Genomic DNA, 19105 nt, shown 5'->3' on the forward strand with positions numbered 1-19105 from the left:
TCCCATAAGTGTTCAATTGGGTTGAGATCTGGTGACTGAGACAGACACACACACCCTTTAACCTCTTAAGGATCGGACCAATTTTCTCCTAAAATGACATACCCAAATCTAACTGCCTGTAGCTCAGGACCTGAAGCAAGGATATGCATATTCTTGATACCATTTGAAAGGAAACACTTTGAAGTTTGTGGAAATGGGAAATTAATGTAGGAGATTAGATCTGGTAAAAGATAATACAAACCAAAAAACATGTATTTTCTATTTATTTCTTTGTTCCATCATCTTTGAAATGCAAGAGAAAGGCCACAATATAATTTTGCAGTTTAGGCGCAATTTAGATTTTGGCCACTAGATGGCATCAGTGTGTGTGCAAAGTTTCAGATTGATCCAGGGAAGTATTGCAATACTGGACTATTTTGTATCAAGTCTGCCGAATTGGTCAATTGATACATTTTCAAGTACATAACTATAGAGAACATACAAAAATGATATGGTAATACAAAATGTAAGTTTACACACTCCCAGGAATGTCATACAATTTTCACACATCTAGATGGCCGGGCGGGGTGGGTGTGGAGCCAGAGACAGCAGGGGTTCAAACAAAACTATGCTACATTTTATCTCTGGGACCCTTAGGATGACAAATCAGAGCAAGATTACTGAATGTAAGTACATTATTTACCATTATTTAACCAGTTGCCGTGATAATTTTTTGTTGTTGTTGTGCACTCTCCTCAAACAATAGCCTGGTATTTCCTCACTGTAATAGCTACTGTAAATTGGACACTACAGTTAGATTAATAAGAATTTAAGCTTTCTGACAATATAAGACATGCTTATGTCCTGGAAAGTTTGCTGTTACTTAAAACAGTCATGCTAATCACATATGAAATCACGGCTGTAATAATCAGAGCTAATATCCACTGCAGCTCTGGGTGAAAAACCACTTGAGTAGAACCAATAGTTTCCTGCATTAACCGACTAAGTGAATTAACAACACTGTGGCCGGCTAGAAGGCTACACTCATTGGTTAAACCTCATCACCATAGGCAAAATGGTATAAGTATAGAGTTGACTTCGTGCCTGCCTGTTTCTACCTAGCCCTTAATTGTCTCAGAGGTCCAGTGGTAATGTGTTGTCATACAGAGAGACAGACCATGATGAGCTCCCACATCTGTTCAGCTCTCCTCTCAGCAGGACAATGCTCTGCTTTAATAAGAATAAAACATCCCAACCGCCATTAGGCCAGGAAACAAGGTGAGACACGGCTAATGGGGGGGAATTAGCTGAAAAACAGCTATTACCGAATCTCATTGAGGGCTCTATTTTTGGCTGGCGGTAAGGAGGCGCAAATATCAAACACATGTTAGTTAGCAATTTTGTCATGTAAAAACTGGCGCACTGGCATTTTCCAGCCCTTACGCCAGGTTCAATAATTTACCTGTCTAACATCAGCTCGCTTCTGCTGAGGTGGGAGGGGGGGGGGAAATATTTGAGGTGTGTCCTTAAAAATGTGTGCCAATATGGCAACTTCAGTGAGGGCCAACTAGGGATATAGAGTACCATAGTATGAGTCATAATACCCATAAAACCTAGCAGTCAAGCAAGGAAATTGTCACGTTCGTTTACAGACGGGACGGACCAAGGCGCAGCGTGATATGCATACATGTTTATTAACGAATAAACACAACGACAAAACAATAAACAAACGATACGTGTGTCCAAGTCCAAGTCCAAGTCCAAGTCCAAGTCCAAGTCCAAGTCCAAGTCCAAGTCCAAGTCCAAGTCCAAGTCCAAGTCCAAGGCAGCACAACACAACATACCTTAACACGGAACAAGATCCCACAACCCACTAGTGCCAATAGGCTGCCTAAGTATGGTCCCCAATCAGAGACAACGAGCGACAGCTGCCTCTGATTGGGAACCACACAGGCCAACATAGATCTAGAACATACTAGATCCAAACATAGAAAATACAACATAGAAAATACACACCCTGACTCAACAAATACGAGTCCCCAGAGTCAGGGCGTGACAGAAATGGTTCCAATGGTTTTTCAATCATTCATTTTTCCCATAGGGGATTTTAGAAACACTTAAAATAAGGACCGTGTTTCGTGTAGGCTTACCCTGGTGTGACGTTTTGATAACCGTGTAAATCTCTCTAGGACAAGTCGACTTTTATCAATATATTCGCCTGTATTTACCCCCCAAAAATGAAATGCTAGTTAGCTGCTAATGTGGCTATCATAAAGAACCAGTGTTGTGTTTGAGACCACCTAAAGCGAGACCGATTCAAGACCAAGACCGGAGCAAATCGAGTCCGAGTCAAGACCAAGACCGGAAGGTGAACAAGGGGTCCAAGACCTAGTCAAGACCGAGACCAGAAACATCTGTTTTGTCCAGGGCCGGAGTCTACACAGACCGGTGCGCTATAGGCAAACAGAGCTACAGTAGGCCTTTATACAAACAAGCCATTTGCCACACGGGCCTGCCATCATTCACCTTGAACCTTACTGTGTTTACAGGCAGTTGCAATAGCGTGACTTTAGATCATTAGAACGCATTCGCCAAAAGCCACAAAATACACCTGAATGGATTTCTGCAAATATCTAAACAGCACGGGAGTTCTCTCACATTTGTGAACTTTACAGTCCTATTGATCAAACAACCATGAAAAGGTAAGCTCTCTCTCCCTCAGTTATGCACATCAACAACAACAAGATCAACAACTAATGCTAGCCAGAGCAAGATGAGCTAAAATCTAACGAAGGAATATTAGATAAACCCTCTAACTTTTTCAGCTAGTTAGCCGTCAAAATTGCACTGATAAACGATGGGGAATTGTAGCTTCCTCATCCTTCTGCAGCTTGCCTGCCAATGCATGCTTGTCCCAACCAAGCACCCAAGCTAACTGGCTAAAGTTGGCTAGCTTGCTAGCTAGCTACATCCAGACACAAATGAGAGAACACCTCACTCTTGACTATTTTACTTGCAGTAGCAGAGCTGGTTAGGCTGTTTACATGTTATCTAGAGCGTTCTTGACTAACTATTACTTTTTTGGCCTATATTTACTGACATTCATACGTTCATATTCAGCGGGTGTTGCGCGTTTGTAAATTCATCAGTTGTTCTGCGCTCTGGCACACTGAAATCGGAGTAGATAACCAGAGTGAATTTGCAAATGCAAGAGATATGCTAACTGGATAACAGTCGTTCAAGGTCTTGCTAGCTAACCAAATGATACCTGCATCTCTAGCTGTGTATAACAACCGAAAAACGATATGAGGGGAAAAAGTCAGTCACTCACCCACTCCTCCAATGGCATGACATGACATCCTCCTAGCAGCTAGCTAGCTAACGTTAGGTTCTGTGTTTTTAGCTTGCTACATAAATATATACGCTAGCCTATTAGCCACGTTATGACTGACTTGTGATCATTGCCCTTGCTAGTTTGATTGTATTGAAATTCCCAGCGTTAGTTACATTCGTCCATTTTTGGCCAGAATATTGAGTAATTGAAACTGAAACAGTGCATCCCGAATGGAGGCAGCAAACAATGTACCAGGCCAGCTGTGATTTACAACCTGATATCAATATTTTGTGGACTACCAAGAAATGTATTGGTGAATTATATTAATCATGCATTGAACTGCATCTATCTATTCTGCCAACAATGCATTTGTGTACATCATGGAACGTTGAGTCAAATATAACCTATTTTTAAAACCTCTGGTTTTGTAGCATGAACTGGGAATTTGATATTTTTTACTGATATTATGATTGTCTGTTTCATATCTCCAAAGTAGTTAAACCGCTGTCAGTTCCACTTTAAACTTTAAGTCACAGGTTACTTTGTGTGCTAAATGTGAAATGTTTTTGCAATGGGAAGTAATAGTTGCACATTTAGATTGGGCAACACAGACTTTCAACTCCCTCCAAAGATTTTCTATGGGGTTGAGATCTGGAGACTGGCTAGGCCACTCCAGGACCTTGAAATGCTTCTTACAAAGCCACTCCTTCGTTGCCCGGGCGGTGTGTTTGGGATCATTGTCATGCTGAAAGACCCAGCCACGTTTCATCTTCAATGCCCTTGCTGATGGAAGGAGATTTTCACTCAAAATCTCACGATACATGGCCCCATTCATTCTTTCCTTTACACGGATCAGTCTTCCTGGTCCCTTTGCAGAAAAACAGCCCCAAAGCATGATGTTTCCACCCCCATGCTTCACAGTAGGTATGGTGTTCTTTGGATGCAACTCAGCATTCTTTGTCCTCCAAACACGACGAGTTGAGTTTTTACCAAAAAGTTATATTTTGGTTTCATCTGACATTCTCCCAATCCTCTTCTGGATCATCCAAATGCACTCTAGCAAACTTCAGACGGGCCTGGACATGTACTGGCTTAAGCAGGGGGACACGTCTGGCACTGCAGGATTTGAGTCCCTGGCGGCGTAGTGTGTTACTGATGGTAGGCTTTGTTACTTTGGTCCCAGCTCTCTGCAGGTCATTCACTAGGTCCCCCCGTGTGGTTCTGGGATTTTTGCTCACCGTTCTTGTGATCATTTTGACCCCACGGGGTGAGATCTTGCGTGGAGCCCCAGATCGAGGGAGATTATCAGTGGTCTTGTATGTCTTCCATTTCCTAATAATTGCTCCCACAGTTGATTTCTTCAAACCAAGCTGCTTACCTATTGCAGATTCAGTCTTCCCAGCCTGGTGCAGGTCTACAATTTTGTTTCTGGTGTCCTTTGACAGGTCTTTGGTCTTGGCCATAGTGGAGTTTGGAGTGTGACTGTTTGAGGCTGTGGACAGGTGTCTTTTATACTGATAACAAGTTCAAACAGGTGCCATTAATACAGGTAACGAGTGGAGGACAGAGGAGCCTCTTAAAGAAGAAGTTACAGGTCTGTGAGAGCCAGAAATCTTGCTTGTTTGTAGGTGACCAAATGCTTATTTTCCACCATAATTTGCAAATAAATTCATAAAAAATCCTACAATGTGATTTTCTGGAGAAAAAAAATCTCAATTTGTCTGTCATAGTTGACGTGTACCTATGATGAAAATTACAGGCCTCTCTAATCTTTTTAAGTGGGAGAACTTGCACAATTGGTGGCTGACTAAATACTTTTTTCCCCCACTGTATGTATAAGCTGGAAGTAGAGGCCTAAGCGTTGTTGTTCACTAGTTTACGGCAATTAGGGAAGGGGTGGTGGGGTTGGAAAGTAATAAAGGGAAATATATTTTTTAAAGGATATATATATGCGAGAAAAAAAACATGGGGGATTGGAAGTGATGCAGACAATGACATTGATGGAAGTTACAATCTATCTGCAATATTAAAGCTGATCTACCCCCCCCCCCCCCAAAAAAAAAAAAAATAGAATCATTGACTACATCCAAAGTGTAACAAGTGGGGTTTTAGGAGGGGTTCTGAAAGACTAGCAACAACAACTGCGACCTAAAAGACACCCACCATGAGCGCCCACTAAATTTACTCATGTCTTCTTGGGCCCCAAGAACAGGCAAACAAAATTCAAACCCACACCAAACTTAAAGACAGGAAGCAAATCAAAACATGGAGCAAAACAAAAACAGGGACAATCAGATAAAGGATTGTTTGTCTAGAACTCAAATAGGGAAAGCTAACTAAAGGTGTTAACCCTCTACATCTTTCAAGACAACTGGAGCACTCTTAAATATCACCTGGGTCAGCACAGGTGAAACACTTTCCCACTAACGAGATGACAAACCAACACAGCTGTAACACATACAGACTAACGAGGTGACACCACTCGGTGCGCCCCACATGCTAACTTCCAACCTCAAAATATAAATGGAAAAACCAAAGCCTGTAAGAGTATACTGTAATGTTTATTTGTGTCCATGCTATAGAAGAATATACCAAGCCTGAATGGGCTCCAGGTGCCAAAATAGCAAAGACAATACCAAAGACAAACATTGGGGTGACATTGTTTGCCTCTGCCCCTTTGTATCTCATAATTGTGTGCTGCGTAGAACAATCTCTTGTTTAGGCATGAGAAAATGCATATATTAATTATATAATGCAATCAAGAATGGCTTGTTGGAGATTCATGGCTCTATTTTAACAAACCTAACTCAATGGTACATTTAAGCACTGGTGGTAGTCTATAGGTTCGGAGGCGTTTCCGATTTTTTTTTTGCTATTTTCACAACCAGAATTATGGGTGCAGTAGCTGGTGGTGGCACAAAAGGGCTGAGTTTTGATGAATAAACAAGTTGAAGGTGTCTCGATGCTTGACCTCTCACTGGCCAATCAGAATGTGCTCCATGGCTAAATATGTGGTTGCTTCAAGTTGTGTATTTACAGTCTTTTATATATTGCATTGTCATCAACTCCAATTAGAATGTCAGTCCGTAATATAGTCTAGTTTGTTAAATGGCCTACAGAAATAAAACAACTAAATATAGGCCTATCCCATATTTGCTAAATAGGTTGAACTTGTTTTTTAACAGTAATTGCATGGCTTCAATATGGAAATATATTGTTAACATAGCATTCACACTGATATAGGCCTAGGTCTACTGTCTGAACCATGGACATGCCAAAAGTTGTCAATAAGCGAGATTCAATGTTGATAAGACATACTTTTTTTTTTAAGTATTACTTTAAGTAGGCTATGTCTAAATACAGTTACAGGCACCATAATTGCTCCCTGTGGGCATATAATATTAGGCCTAAAACAACACAGACTATGGAGGGTTTTACACACATCCAAACTTTTCACAGGAGTTAGGAAAATATCCAATATAAAGAGAAAATGGGAATATCCACTCACTGTTACTGCTCCCAAATATATATTTGGGAGCAGTAACAGTAAGTGGATATTCCCATTTTATATATATATATATATATATATACACACACACACTGAACAAAAATATAAACGCATGATTATTACACAGGTGCACCTTGTGCTGGGGACAATAAAAGGCCACTCTAAAATGTGCAGTTTTGTCAAACAACACAATGCCACAGATGTCTCAAGTTTTGAGGGAGTGTGCAATTGGCATGCTGACTGCAAGAATGTCCACTAGAGCTGTAGTCAGAGAATTGAATGTTCATTTCTCTAACATAAGTCGCCTCCAACGTCGTTTTAGAGAATTTGGAAGTATGTCCAACCGGCCTCACAACCGCAGACCACGTGTAACCACGCCTGCCCAGGACCTCCACATCTGGCTTCTTTACCTGCGGGATCGTCTGAGACCAGCCTCCCGGACAGTTGATGAAACTGAGGTGTATTTGTGTCTGTAATAAAGCATTTCCTTGGGGGAAAACACATTCTGATTGGCTGGGCCTGGCTCCTCAGTGGGTGGGCCTAAGCCCACCCATGGCTGCGCCCCTGCCCGGTCATGTGAAATCCATACATTTTCCATCCATTACATTTTACATTTTAGTCATTTAGCAGACGCTCTTATCTGGAGCGACTTACAGTTAGTGAGTGCATACATTTTCATACCGATTAGGGCCTAATTAATTTATTTCAATTGTCTGATTTCCTTATATGAACTGTAACTCAGTAAAATCGTTGAAATTATTGCATGTTGCGTTTATATTTTTGTTCAGTATACAGCCTACCATCGCTGTTGCTATGGCCAGTGACTTTGCCACCTGAAAGGTAGACAAACAAACAGGCAAATATAGCCTACAAGCGGATTCAGCATCACAGACAGCGAGGAAAGTGGAAGATGCATTTTTTTACTAAATTAAAAAGGAAAAACAATAGGCAGTCATTTTAAAATAACTTAATGTTCCTAAACAGGCTTCCTACAGTCACTGACATCTTTCATGCAATGGGCATCGCACATAATGAGTCCAAACGTTTCACAGAAGCTGTCCAAAACAAATAAAAAAGGGGAATGGCTGCTCGTGATATTTTAATAAAACATTGGGGATGTACATAAGACTACTGTGTGGGCCTTCGCTGGCAAAATCAGTGCCATAACCAATTGTGTTACAGCTAAGACCAGCTTTTGGTGGGTCTTATTTAGAGACCCACAGTGGAGTGGTCATAATACCCATAAAACCTAGCGGTCAAACAGGGAAATGGTTCCTGTCGTTTTTCCACCATACATATTTCCATATGGAATTTTAGAAACACTTAAAATAAGGGCTGTGTTTCGTGTAGGCTTACCCTGGCGTGATGTTTTGATAACCATATAAATCTCTCCCGGACAAGGTGACTTTAAAAAAATATATATATATATATATTTTTTTTTTACCCCAATTTCGATCTTGTCTCGTTGCTGCAACTCCCCAATGGGCTCGGGAGGCGAAGGTCGAGTCATGCATCCTCCAAAACATAACCCGCCAAACCGCACTTCTTAACACCTGCCCGCTTAACCCGGAAGCCAGCCTCACCAATGTGTCGAAGGAAACACCATTCACCTGACGATCGAGGTCAGCCTGCAGGCACCCGGCACGCCACAAGAGCGCATTGAGCCAAGTAAAGTCTCCCAGGCCAAATCCTCCCCTAACCCGGACGACGCTGGGCCAATTGTGTGCCGCCCTATGGGACTCCCGATCACGGCCAGTTGTGATACAGCCCGGGATTAAACCCGGGTCTGTAGTGATGCCTCTAGCACTGAGATGCAGTGCCTTAGACCGCTGCGCCACTCAGAAGGCCCAGGACAAGGTGACTTTTATCAATATATTTGGCTCTACTTACTCTCAGATTCGAAAATGCTAATTAGCATCAACGTAGAACACTACAAATCCCTGCAAGAACATGCACGTCATCTCTAGCTGACACCTTTGCTAACAAGTATTGTGTCATTTTAAAACTTGCACAAGACAAACATGTCTATAATAGTTAAGATTTCCTCTTGAAATCAGACATGTCCGTGGTAAGGACAACTTGGTTGCTGATTGTCTTTCAAGGGTGGTCAGGCAATACATTTTGTGTTTAGCCCTGGCTCACAATTTATTTTGACTGCACGTTTTGCAGTTTTTGGAGATGAGTTGTCTTGGTTGGGCTCGTTCCAAGTGGATGAGAGTTATAGAAATGTACGCGATTTTGTTTGTAAAAATAATATATACAGTATATAAAAAAGTTAGCTGTTTTGTCTTGTATTTCATTGTTGACAGACACCAAGTTGATCATGTTGTGAGATGGAAGTAATTTTCTGTTGGTGGTGAGCAAACTTGTCCAACAAAAATATAGGATATATTTGATGTCTTAAGGGGGAACGTGTTACAGGCTTTGGTTTTTCCATTTATATTTCGAGGTTGGACGTTAGCACATGGGGTGCACCGATTGTTGTCACATCGTTAGTCAGTATGTGTTACACCTGTGCTGGTTTGTCATCTCGTTAGTGGGAAAGTGTTTCACCTGGCTGGCCTAGTGCTCCAGTTGTCTTGAGAGATGTAGAGGGTTAACACCTTTTTAGTTGGCGCTCCCTATTTGAGTTCTAGACAAACAACCCTTTATCTGATTCTCCCTTTTTTTATTTTGCTCTACTTTTTGGTTTGCTTCCTATCTTTAAGTTTGGTGTGGGTTTTAATTTTGGACACATTTTGTGGGCGCTCATGGTGGGTGTCTTTTAGGTCCCAGTTGTTGTTGCTAGTGAACTTTCAGTGGACACCCCCATGAGTGTCTTTCAGAACCCTTCCTAAAACCCCACCTGTTTTGTTTTTTGTTGTGGTCAGTGACACTTTGTTAGTTCCCCCTTCTGTTTGAGCGACATTATTTGGTTTTCTTGCTGGGGAACGTAACAATACACAGACAGATATCTGCATGTACATGTACACCCATGTGCACAGAAGTGTATTGGTTGCACACAAACACCTCTTTCTCTCCACAGATATTACTGATGATGGCGTCGGAAGCTGGGCTAGCAGAGGGTCCCAGGACTGCCAATACTCCCTTAGAGATGATCTGGCACACTGTCGGGAGGCAGAGGAGAAAACATAGGGGGAACCAAATGAGCATTAACATAGAATTTACAATGGCGTAGAATTACACACTGGTTGCATATTGATACAAGAACAGAGTACAATGTAATTTGATACAATATAAAAGTATTGTTTATCAGCTGTTTTTGATAACATTGAGTTTTATTGCATATTTCTGGTAGTTTTGACCCACAGACTTGCAGGTCAACTCTTTTTGGCCTGGTTCCTGATCTTTTGTTGGTTCCTGATCTTTTGAAAACATCAATTGAAAAGTCACCTGAAGCTTGAGAGGAATGGGATATGCAGTAGAGGAATGCAGTGCTGAGGCAGAGGGCTCATAGTGAGGATGACTGGCTACTACTCTGAACTGTGTGTGGTGAGCTTTCTGGCACCTAGAGCTGCTGAGGCATACATTGTGAAGGAGGAGAAGTCCAGTGGCTACACGTCTCAGGTTGGTTCCTAGAGTAGCCCTCTAGAAGATCATCACCAGACACTTCATCAACCATCTCCCTGACCGCCTTCCTCTGATCAAGCCATGAACTGTCCCTCTCCATCTTTGGAGGATGCATGCACTCAAAGACTTGGCCTCTATTGGTTGACCTACAGTTGAAGTCGGAAGTTTACATACACCTTAGCCAAATACATTTCAACTCAGTTTTTCACAATTCCTGACATTTAATCCTAGTAAAAATTCACTGTCTAAGGTCAGTTAGGATCACCACTTTATTTTAAGAATGTCAGAATAATAGTAGAGAGAATTATTTATTTAAGATTTTATTTATTTAATCACATTCCCAGTGGGTCAGAAGTTTACATACACTCAATTAGTATTTGGTAGCATTGCCTTTAAATTGTTTAACTTGGGTCAAACGTTTCGGGTAGCCTTCCACAAGCTTCCCACAATAAGTTGGGTGAATTTTGGCCCATTCGTTCCGACAGAGCTGGTGTAACTGAGTCAGGTTTGTAGGCCTCCTTGCTCACACACGCTTTTTCAGTTCTGCCCACAAATTCTCTATAGGATTGAGGTCAGGGCTTTGTGATGGCCACTCCAATACCTTGACTTTGTTGTCCTTAAGCCATTTTTGGCACAACTTTGGAAGTATGCTTGGGGTCATTGTTCATTTGGAAGACCCATTTGGGACCAAGCTTTAACTTCCTGAATGATGTCTTGAGATGTTGCGTCAATATATCCACATCATTTTCCTTCCTCATGATGCCATCTATTTTGTGAAGTGCACCAGTCCCTCCTGTAGCAAAGCACCCCCACAGCATGATGCTGCCACCCCCGTGCTTCACGGTTGGGATGGTGTTCTTCGGCTTGGAAGTACCCCCTTTTTCCTCCAAACATAACGATGGTCATTATGGCCAAACCGTGCTATTTTTGTTTCATCAGACCAGAGGACATTTCTCCAAAAAGTACGATCTTTGTCCCCATGTGCAGTTGCAAACCGTAGTCTGTCTTTTTTATGGCGGTTTTGGAGCAGTGGCTTCTTCCTTGCTGAGTGGCCTTTCAGGTTATGTCGATATGGGACTCGTTTTACTGTGGATATAGATACTTTTGTACCTGTTTCCTTCAGCATCTTCACAAGGTCCTTTGCTGTTGTTCTGGGATTGATTTGCACTTTTCGCACAAAAGTAGGAGACAGAACGCGTCTCCTTCCTGAGCGGTATGACAGCTGCATGGTCCCATGGTGTTTATACTTGTGTACTATTGTTTGTACAGATGAACATGGTACCTTCAGGCATTTGGAAATTGCTCCCAAGGATGAACCAGACTTGTGGAGGTCTACAATTCCTTTTCTGAGGTCTTGGCTGATTTATTTTGATTTTCCCATGATGTCAAGCAAAGAGGCACTGAGTTTGAAGGTAGGCCTTGAAATACATCAGGTACACCTCCAATTGACTCAAATGATGTCAATTAGCCTATCAGAAGCTTCTAAAGCCATGACATCATTTTCTGGAATTTTCCAAGCTGTTTAAAGGCACAATCAACTTAGTGTATGTAAACTTCTGACCCACTGGAATTGTGATACAGTGAATTATAAGTGAAATAATCTGTCTGTAAACAATTTTTGGAAAATGTACTTGTGTCATGCACAAAGTAGATGTCCTAACCGACTATTTTTTTTTTTTTTTTTTTTTTTTTTGGGGGGGGGATGGATCAGCTTAATATTGCAGATAGATTGTATCTTCTATCAATGTAATTGTCTGCATCACTTCCAATCCCCCATGTTTTTTTTATTTTTTATATATATATTCCCCTTTATTACTTTTCAACCCCACCATCCTTTCCCTACTTGGAGTAAATTAGTGAACAACAACGCCCAGGCCTCTACTTCCGGTCTATACTTACTATCTACACCTTATGGACAGAGTTAATTTTACAATAATTCTATATCTATATATATATCTATATATCTATATATCTATATATATATACAGTGGGGAAAAAAAGTATTTAGTCAGCCACCAATTGTGCAAGTTCTCCCACTTAAAAAGATGAGAGAGGCCTGTAATTTTCATCATAGGTACACGTCAACTATGACAGACATAATGAGAAAAAAAAATCCAGAAAATCACATTGTAGGATTTTTAATGAATTTATTTGCAAATTATGGTGGAAAATAAGTATTTGGTCAATAATAAAAATTTCTCAATACTTTGTTATATACCCTTTGTTGGCAATGACACAGGTCAAACGTTTTCTGTAAGTGTTCACAAGGTTTTCACACACTGTTGCTGGTATTTTGGCCCATTCCTCCATGCAGATCTCCTCTAGAGCAGTGATGTTTTGGGGCTGTCGCTGGGCAACACGGACTTTCAACTCCCTCCAAATATTTTCTATGGGGTTGAGATCTGGAGACTGGCTAAGCCACTCCAGGACCTTGAAATGCTTCTTACGAAGCCACTCCTTCGTTGCCCGGGCGGTGTGTTTGGGATCATTGTCATGCTGAAAGACCCAGCCACATTTCATCTTCAATGCCCTTGCTGATGGAAGGAGGTTTTCAATCAAAATCTCACGATACATGGCCCCATTCATTCTTTCCTTTACACGGATTAGTCGTCCTGGTCCCTTTGCAGAAAAACAGCCCCAAAGCATGATGTTTCCACCCCCATGCTTCACAGTAGGTATGGTGTTCTTTGGATGCAACTCAGCATTCTTTGTCCTCCAAACACGACGAGTTGAGTTTTTACCAGAAAGTTCTATTTTGGTTTCATCTGACCATATGACATTCTCCCAATCCTCTTCTGGATCATCCAAATGCACTCTAGCAAACTTCAGACGGGCCTGGACATGTACTGGCTTAAGCAGGGGGACACATCTCGCACTGCAGGATTTGAGTCCCTGGCGGCGTAGTGTGTTACTGATGGTAGGCTTTGTTACTTTGGTTCCAGCTCTCTGTAGGTCATTCACTAGGTCCCCCTGTGTGGTTCTGGGATTTTTGCTCACCGTTCTTGTAATCATTTTGACCCCACGGGGTGAGATCTTGCGTGGAGCCCCAGATCGAGGGAGATTATCAGTGGTCTTGTATGTCTTCCATTTCCTAATAATTGCTCCCACAGTTGATTTCTTCAAACCAAGCTGCTTACCTATTGCAGATTCAGTCTTCCCAGCCTGGTGCAGGTCTACAATTTTGTTTCTGGTGTCCTTTGACAGCTCTTTGGTCTTGGCCATAGTGGAGTTTGGAGTGTGACTGTTTGAGGTTGTGGACAGGTGTCTTTTATACTGATAACAAGTTCAAACAGGTGCCATTAATACAGGTAACAGGTGGAGGACAGAGGAGCCTCTCAAATGAGAAGATACAGGTCTGTGAGAGCCAGAAATCTTGCTTGTTTGTAGGTGACCAAATACTTATTTTCCACCATAATTTGCAAATAAATTCATAAAAAATCCTACAATGTGATTTTCTGGATTTTTTTTCCTCATTATGTCTGTCATAGTTGACGTGTACCTATGATGAAAATTACAGGCCTCTCTCATCTTTTTAAGTGGGAGAACTTGCACAATTGGTGGCTGACTAAATACTTTTTTTCCCCACTGTATATATCTATATATATATATATATATATATATATATATATTTATTTATTTTTTTGCTCCTGAACTTCTTCTACTCTCAACCTCTCCGATCATTTTCATGATGTCCATCCGGTTTGCTTCTAAATGCCATATCTTTCTAACTGTGCTCTTTCCCAAAAGCTCCCAACATACAACCTATATACTTATTATGGACACAGTATGCTTACATTATTAGCTATCTTTGTTATTATTTGTTGTTATTTGTTATTAGTCCCATCCTTCAACTCTATTCAATACCTCCCATCTATCTCTTAACACCATCCATATAGGATTTCTATTTGCCATATATATTTCAACCATACTGTGATGTTTTACAAAAGTTCTGAACCTTTCTGTCCTAACCGACTTGCCAAAACTATAGTTTGTTAACAAGAAAATTGTGGAGTGGTTGAAAAACGAGTTTTAATGACTCCAACCTAAGTGTATGTAAACTCCCGACTTCAACTGTAGCTAACTATAGCTAGGCTGCTCATGATGTATTGCTTGTTTTTTTTATTTTGAAGCGCTTTGAGATTGCTTTGAAAAGCGCTATAGAAATTTTCTACATTATTATTATATACAAATATTTTTCCCACACAATGTGTATATTTGCTTTTCGGATTTGTTTGCACTAGATTTGTTTTTCCAGTTTGTGTATCATTAATAAACAGTATACCCTACCAGTGTGATCTACCATTGGTTTCCATTGAATACTAAAAACCACAGCCTAGACATACTGTAGTGTCACCTACATTGGCTCAATATGGAGGGATATCACAACACTTATGCAAAAAACAAATCATCTTCCGGAAGAAACACTTATTTTTTGCATATCAGGCTGACAAGCGTGTCTAGGTTTGAGAGGCGTATCAAAGGGCAGTATCTCCAGCCCTAGGGGTCCCATCGTTGTCTCTTCCTGCCGTAGCTAACACGTTGACATGTTAGGGATGTTATGACGACCCAAACTGAGGGATGATGTGAGAGAGAACTCTTATAGAATTGTGTAACCCTGTGCAGAGCCCGTGGTCTATGGAAGCATATAGCTTCCATAATTCAAATTGTAGTGCAAATTGGATAATGATAAATCAATACCATGTTTGCAATTTATTTTCCCATTTAGAAGGGTATATACCTCCCCACCAGAGACCAGGGTTCAATCCCTGTGTGTCCACTGTCCACCCTTCCTACTGTCTTCCCTTCTCATCTATCTCCCCGTCTACTTCACTACTGTCTGAATCAAGTATTGAAAAGGAGAATTACACTTTTAAAAATCGCTTGACATTTCCCGCAATGGCTTCGTCCCAACCAGGGCCCATAGGGCTCTGGTCAAAAGTAGTGCACTATATAGGGTGCCGTTTGGGATCCAGCAATGAGTCAGCAGTCCGTTTCTAATCCTGTTTCAGAGGTATCCATTTCCACAGCCAACCAGCTGTGGAGAGGCCAAACTGGCCTGGGCCTTTTTCGGAACTGGGGAAATGCATTTGTCATTTCCTTCCTGCCGGTTGTCTAAAGGGCTGCATCCCAAATGGAACCCTATTCCCTACATAGTGCATAAATAGTATACTATAGGGAGTAGGGTGCCATTTGGGACCCAACCAATATGTTCAGATAAAAAAAAAAAAACTTTCTAGTGCTGTCTCTTGCTCTAGTCTAGTGGATGTAATTGCAGCCAGGTCACCGTGTTACAAGTCAGTATTCGACGTCCATCCATGTCTGAGGACGTCGGGCGATGACGTGGAAACCGGCTACTAGGGGCAACAGTGAGCGATGTTACCTTCATGTAGGTTTCAGTTTTGCTAAGGCATTGTGGATGGGGATGGCGGATGGGCGTAAACATCTGCCTTTAGTGCCAAAGGTTGAATGTTCGAATTCAGCAATAGAAAGTAGTTTTTGAGATTTTTGTTTTAAGCCTATCCCAAACCTTAACCATTACCATAACCATTCGGAGTTAATGCCTAACCTTAACCATTCGGAGTTAATGCCTAACCTTAAGATTTTGGAGTTAATGCCTAAACGTAACACTTTGAAATTTGACGTTTGGAACAACTTTGAAATTTGATGTTTCAGAAACATGGATGAACATCTAATTCTGACATGAGACTGTTAGGACAAGGGGATTCGTTTCTAGCTGTAATATGATGACCACACCGCTCACGCGCGTCAACGAGCATTTGCGTGGCCAGGCTCTAAAATTGAACTTGGTTCTATTTGTGACGCTTGACGCGCTGCAAGTCCCGCCTCTCCCATCTCCTCATTGGTTTTTAGGAGCATATACCCAGGTGGGTGATTGAAAGATGAATTGAGGTCCACACTCCAGTCCAGTTGGTGGTGGTAATGTGCCTTAAAGTTGGTTGCCAACCGCCATATAAGTCCAAAGAAGAAGAAGAAGCAGCAGCGTGAAGGAGGAGAGATGACTAGAAACAAACTCTGTTTACCCTTTTATCTGTGGATTAATTGTCGGAGTAGAGGACCTTGTGCATTTCAGGTAAAATAACAACCCAATGTTTAAATCGCAGGACAAATTAGCTAGCAACAGCAAGCTAGCTAAATTGCCATAAATGTTTAATGCTTGTCCCCAAATTAATATAGTTAGTTCAGAGTTCGTTTTGATATTTCAACCTGCGTGTCCTGATCGCGTCTGGTGTGGGTGGACAAAATCACTATGCGCGCGATGGCTCACGCGGACGCACGTGGTCTGGTCAGCATGTAAGACTTTGCCATATCCGAAATCTGTCTAGTTTACTTACTAAAACTACATACTGTACTAATCATACTACATACTATTTAGAATGTACTGTTTAGTAAAAATGTATGCAGTAAGTAACAAATATCAAGTTCATTAGCCTATGCCCTGAGGGAACTTGGTTCCAGTTACAGTTTCAACCTTTGTGTTAAAACCTTTACTTTAATAAACACACCCGCTTTGCCTCTGTGTCGAGCCTCTCTGAATTGTCTCTCATCACTGCCCTCCAAGTGTCCTGCCACATAGAAAATACTTCAGCTTTTAGCACTATACATGATTATCCTGACTTACTGGTGTCCCCTGTCTCGTACTCGCTGTCCCTCAGGAGTTCAAAGATGTCCACCTCCACTTTGCCCATCACAGAGAGGTTACTAACACGGTTGATACCCTCTTTGGCCAGGGTGATAGCCAGGCGCTCACCACGACTGCACTCCATCGGGTCATCCAGAACAGCAGCTACAAGACACAGGATGTGTTATGGTTCTGCCATTTTGAGGACTACGCCTAGGGTTGCAAAGTTTTGGTAACTTTCCCCAAATTCCGTTTTCCAGAAATTCTGGTTGGAATATTCCTGGAATCAGGAGGGAATAAGCACAAAATCAGGAATCCTCCAACCAGGTTACCAGAATTTTTCATCCCTAACTACACCATGAATGCCACAGCCTGGTGCTAGATCAGTTTGTGCTGTATAGCCAACTCCTATGGTCACTGTCATGCCAAACATTACAGTTGAACTGCAATAGTATTCTCCCATTTGTGTTGATTGTTGGTATAATAAACACATTTGGGAAAATATTTAGCAATGAGCTGACATTTTTATTTTGTTGATGAACAACTTTGTTTGCTATATTTCTCCCAAGCATGATCAGTGAGTGGACATTTTGATTGCTATATTTCTATGGCACAGGCTGTATTTGACAGGCAAAAGAGCCATATACTGTCAAAATGATAATAATCTGCAGCATGATTTAATCAAAATGTTCTTCAACTGTGCATTATAAGGATGTGGTTATGTAATCACTAAAATATGCATGCAATACACACAATGCATTTGTGAGTTGCAGTATTTGGAACTCAAAATGGATATTAATCCCTTCCCGCCTATGTGAAATATTGGTTATTTTGCTCACTGCTGTTTGCTCATGCAAAATGTCGCCCATTATGCATTTTCTCTAGAGGCAGCGCTAGAACCAAGGAGAGAGACAGACTGCAGTTGTCTGTGATAATAAACATTTGATGTTAAATGTCATAATTTTCTGTCTCTGACATATTTGTTTTCTCTCTTTCCCCAAATGTCATGTAGTTAATATGAAATAACACTCTGAGTCCAGTGTGAGGGAGTTCAAAAGTAGTGCAACCTAACAGAAATGCAATGGTGGCTTTACTGCTCTCCAATAATGTTAAATTCTTTGACCCCCAACAGTGGGATTTGGTTCACTTCATAAGGTAAGCCAATGCTTGGATGGCTGCCAAGGAGTGAGGGATACACAGAAAAACCTTTGGTTATCTTTCATATACCTTTCAGTGAAATGTTGAGCTGTATGAGAAGAAGCTTGTCATAGTGAATGTTGCTGTTAAATAAACACGTTATGCAGGGTCAGACAATGCCCTGTTTTTTTCTATTTTTTTCCCTTTAAGATAAAAAGCAATTTTCTGCTTCACAAATATATTCAGTCACTAGAGCATGCAAGGAACTGACAGGAGCTCAAGTTGAGATTGCTAATAGAAAAGCAACACAAGCCACATTGTAGCAGAAGGTGCCAAGTCCTTTGTCACCATCACAAACTATATTAGTTAATACAGCACAGTAAGCAGTAGACTAGTATTAAATCATATTAAGTTCAATTAAGCCAGTTCTCACATCTCCAAATAGGACGATTTCCAATGTATGCAAATGTCTAATTTAAAGCAATGTTGAGTATTCAGCCAAGCAAGCTGTGGTATAAGCAAAAATACCTCTCTCACCGATTTTGTATTTTCCACATTCATACAATCCCAAATCCTTAAGAGGAGTGTTGGCATGATAGTGCACTGCAATTGCACAGGCAGGGGGATAGTATGGTGCATTACTTACCCAGTCTCAAGGTGAATGGATTGCTGGATATGCTCCCTGCACACATGGCTAAGAGCAGCAGAGCGGCCCACACCGGGTGCATCTTCTATGACTCCTCATGGGGCTTACCTTGGGGGTGCCCCTCTCACAGCCAGCTGCACACGACAAGAAGAAACCGTCAACATAGATAGAATAGAGACCTATTCTGTTCTCATCAACGCTGCGGTATCCCAGGACTCCCTGAGAAGCAATGGCAATTGTTACTGAGTGGACTATATCCTGCCCCCCCCCCCCAAAAAAAGGTTACATTTA

General features: G+C 41.4%; 1 protein-coding gene across 1 annotated transcript in view; it reads right to left on the reverse strand.

Moving 5' to 3' along the window:
- The window catches only part of LOC311143203 (glutamate receptor ionotropic, kainate 4-like), a gene marked incomplete at its 5' end in the record, with an annotated part of 59959 nt that extends 41063 nt beyond the window's left edge, over window positions 1–18896 (reverse strand). Inside the window, 3 exons of the mRNA XM_084178995.1 lie at window positions 9831–9928; window positions 17032–17196; window positions 18815–18896. Coding sequence (XP_084035121.1) covers window positions 9831–9928; window positions 17032–17196; window positions 18815–18896 — 345 coding nt within the window. The remainder of the gene's footprint in view (window positions 1–9830; window positions 9929–17031; window positions 17197–18814) is intronic.
- Between the last annotated feature and the right edge of the window lie 209 nt (window positions 18897–19105).

This window comes from Coregonus lavaretus (assembly GCF_964263955.1).
Source record: "Coregonus lavaretus genome assembly, chromosome: 15".
Lineage (NCBI taxonomy): Eukaryota > Metazoa > Chordata > Actinopteri > Salmoniformes > Salmonidae > Coregonus > Coregonus lavaretus.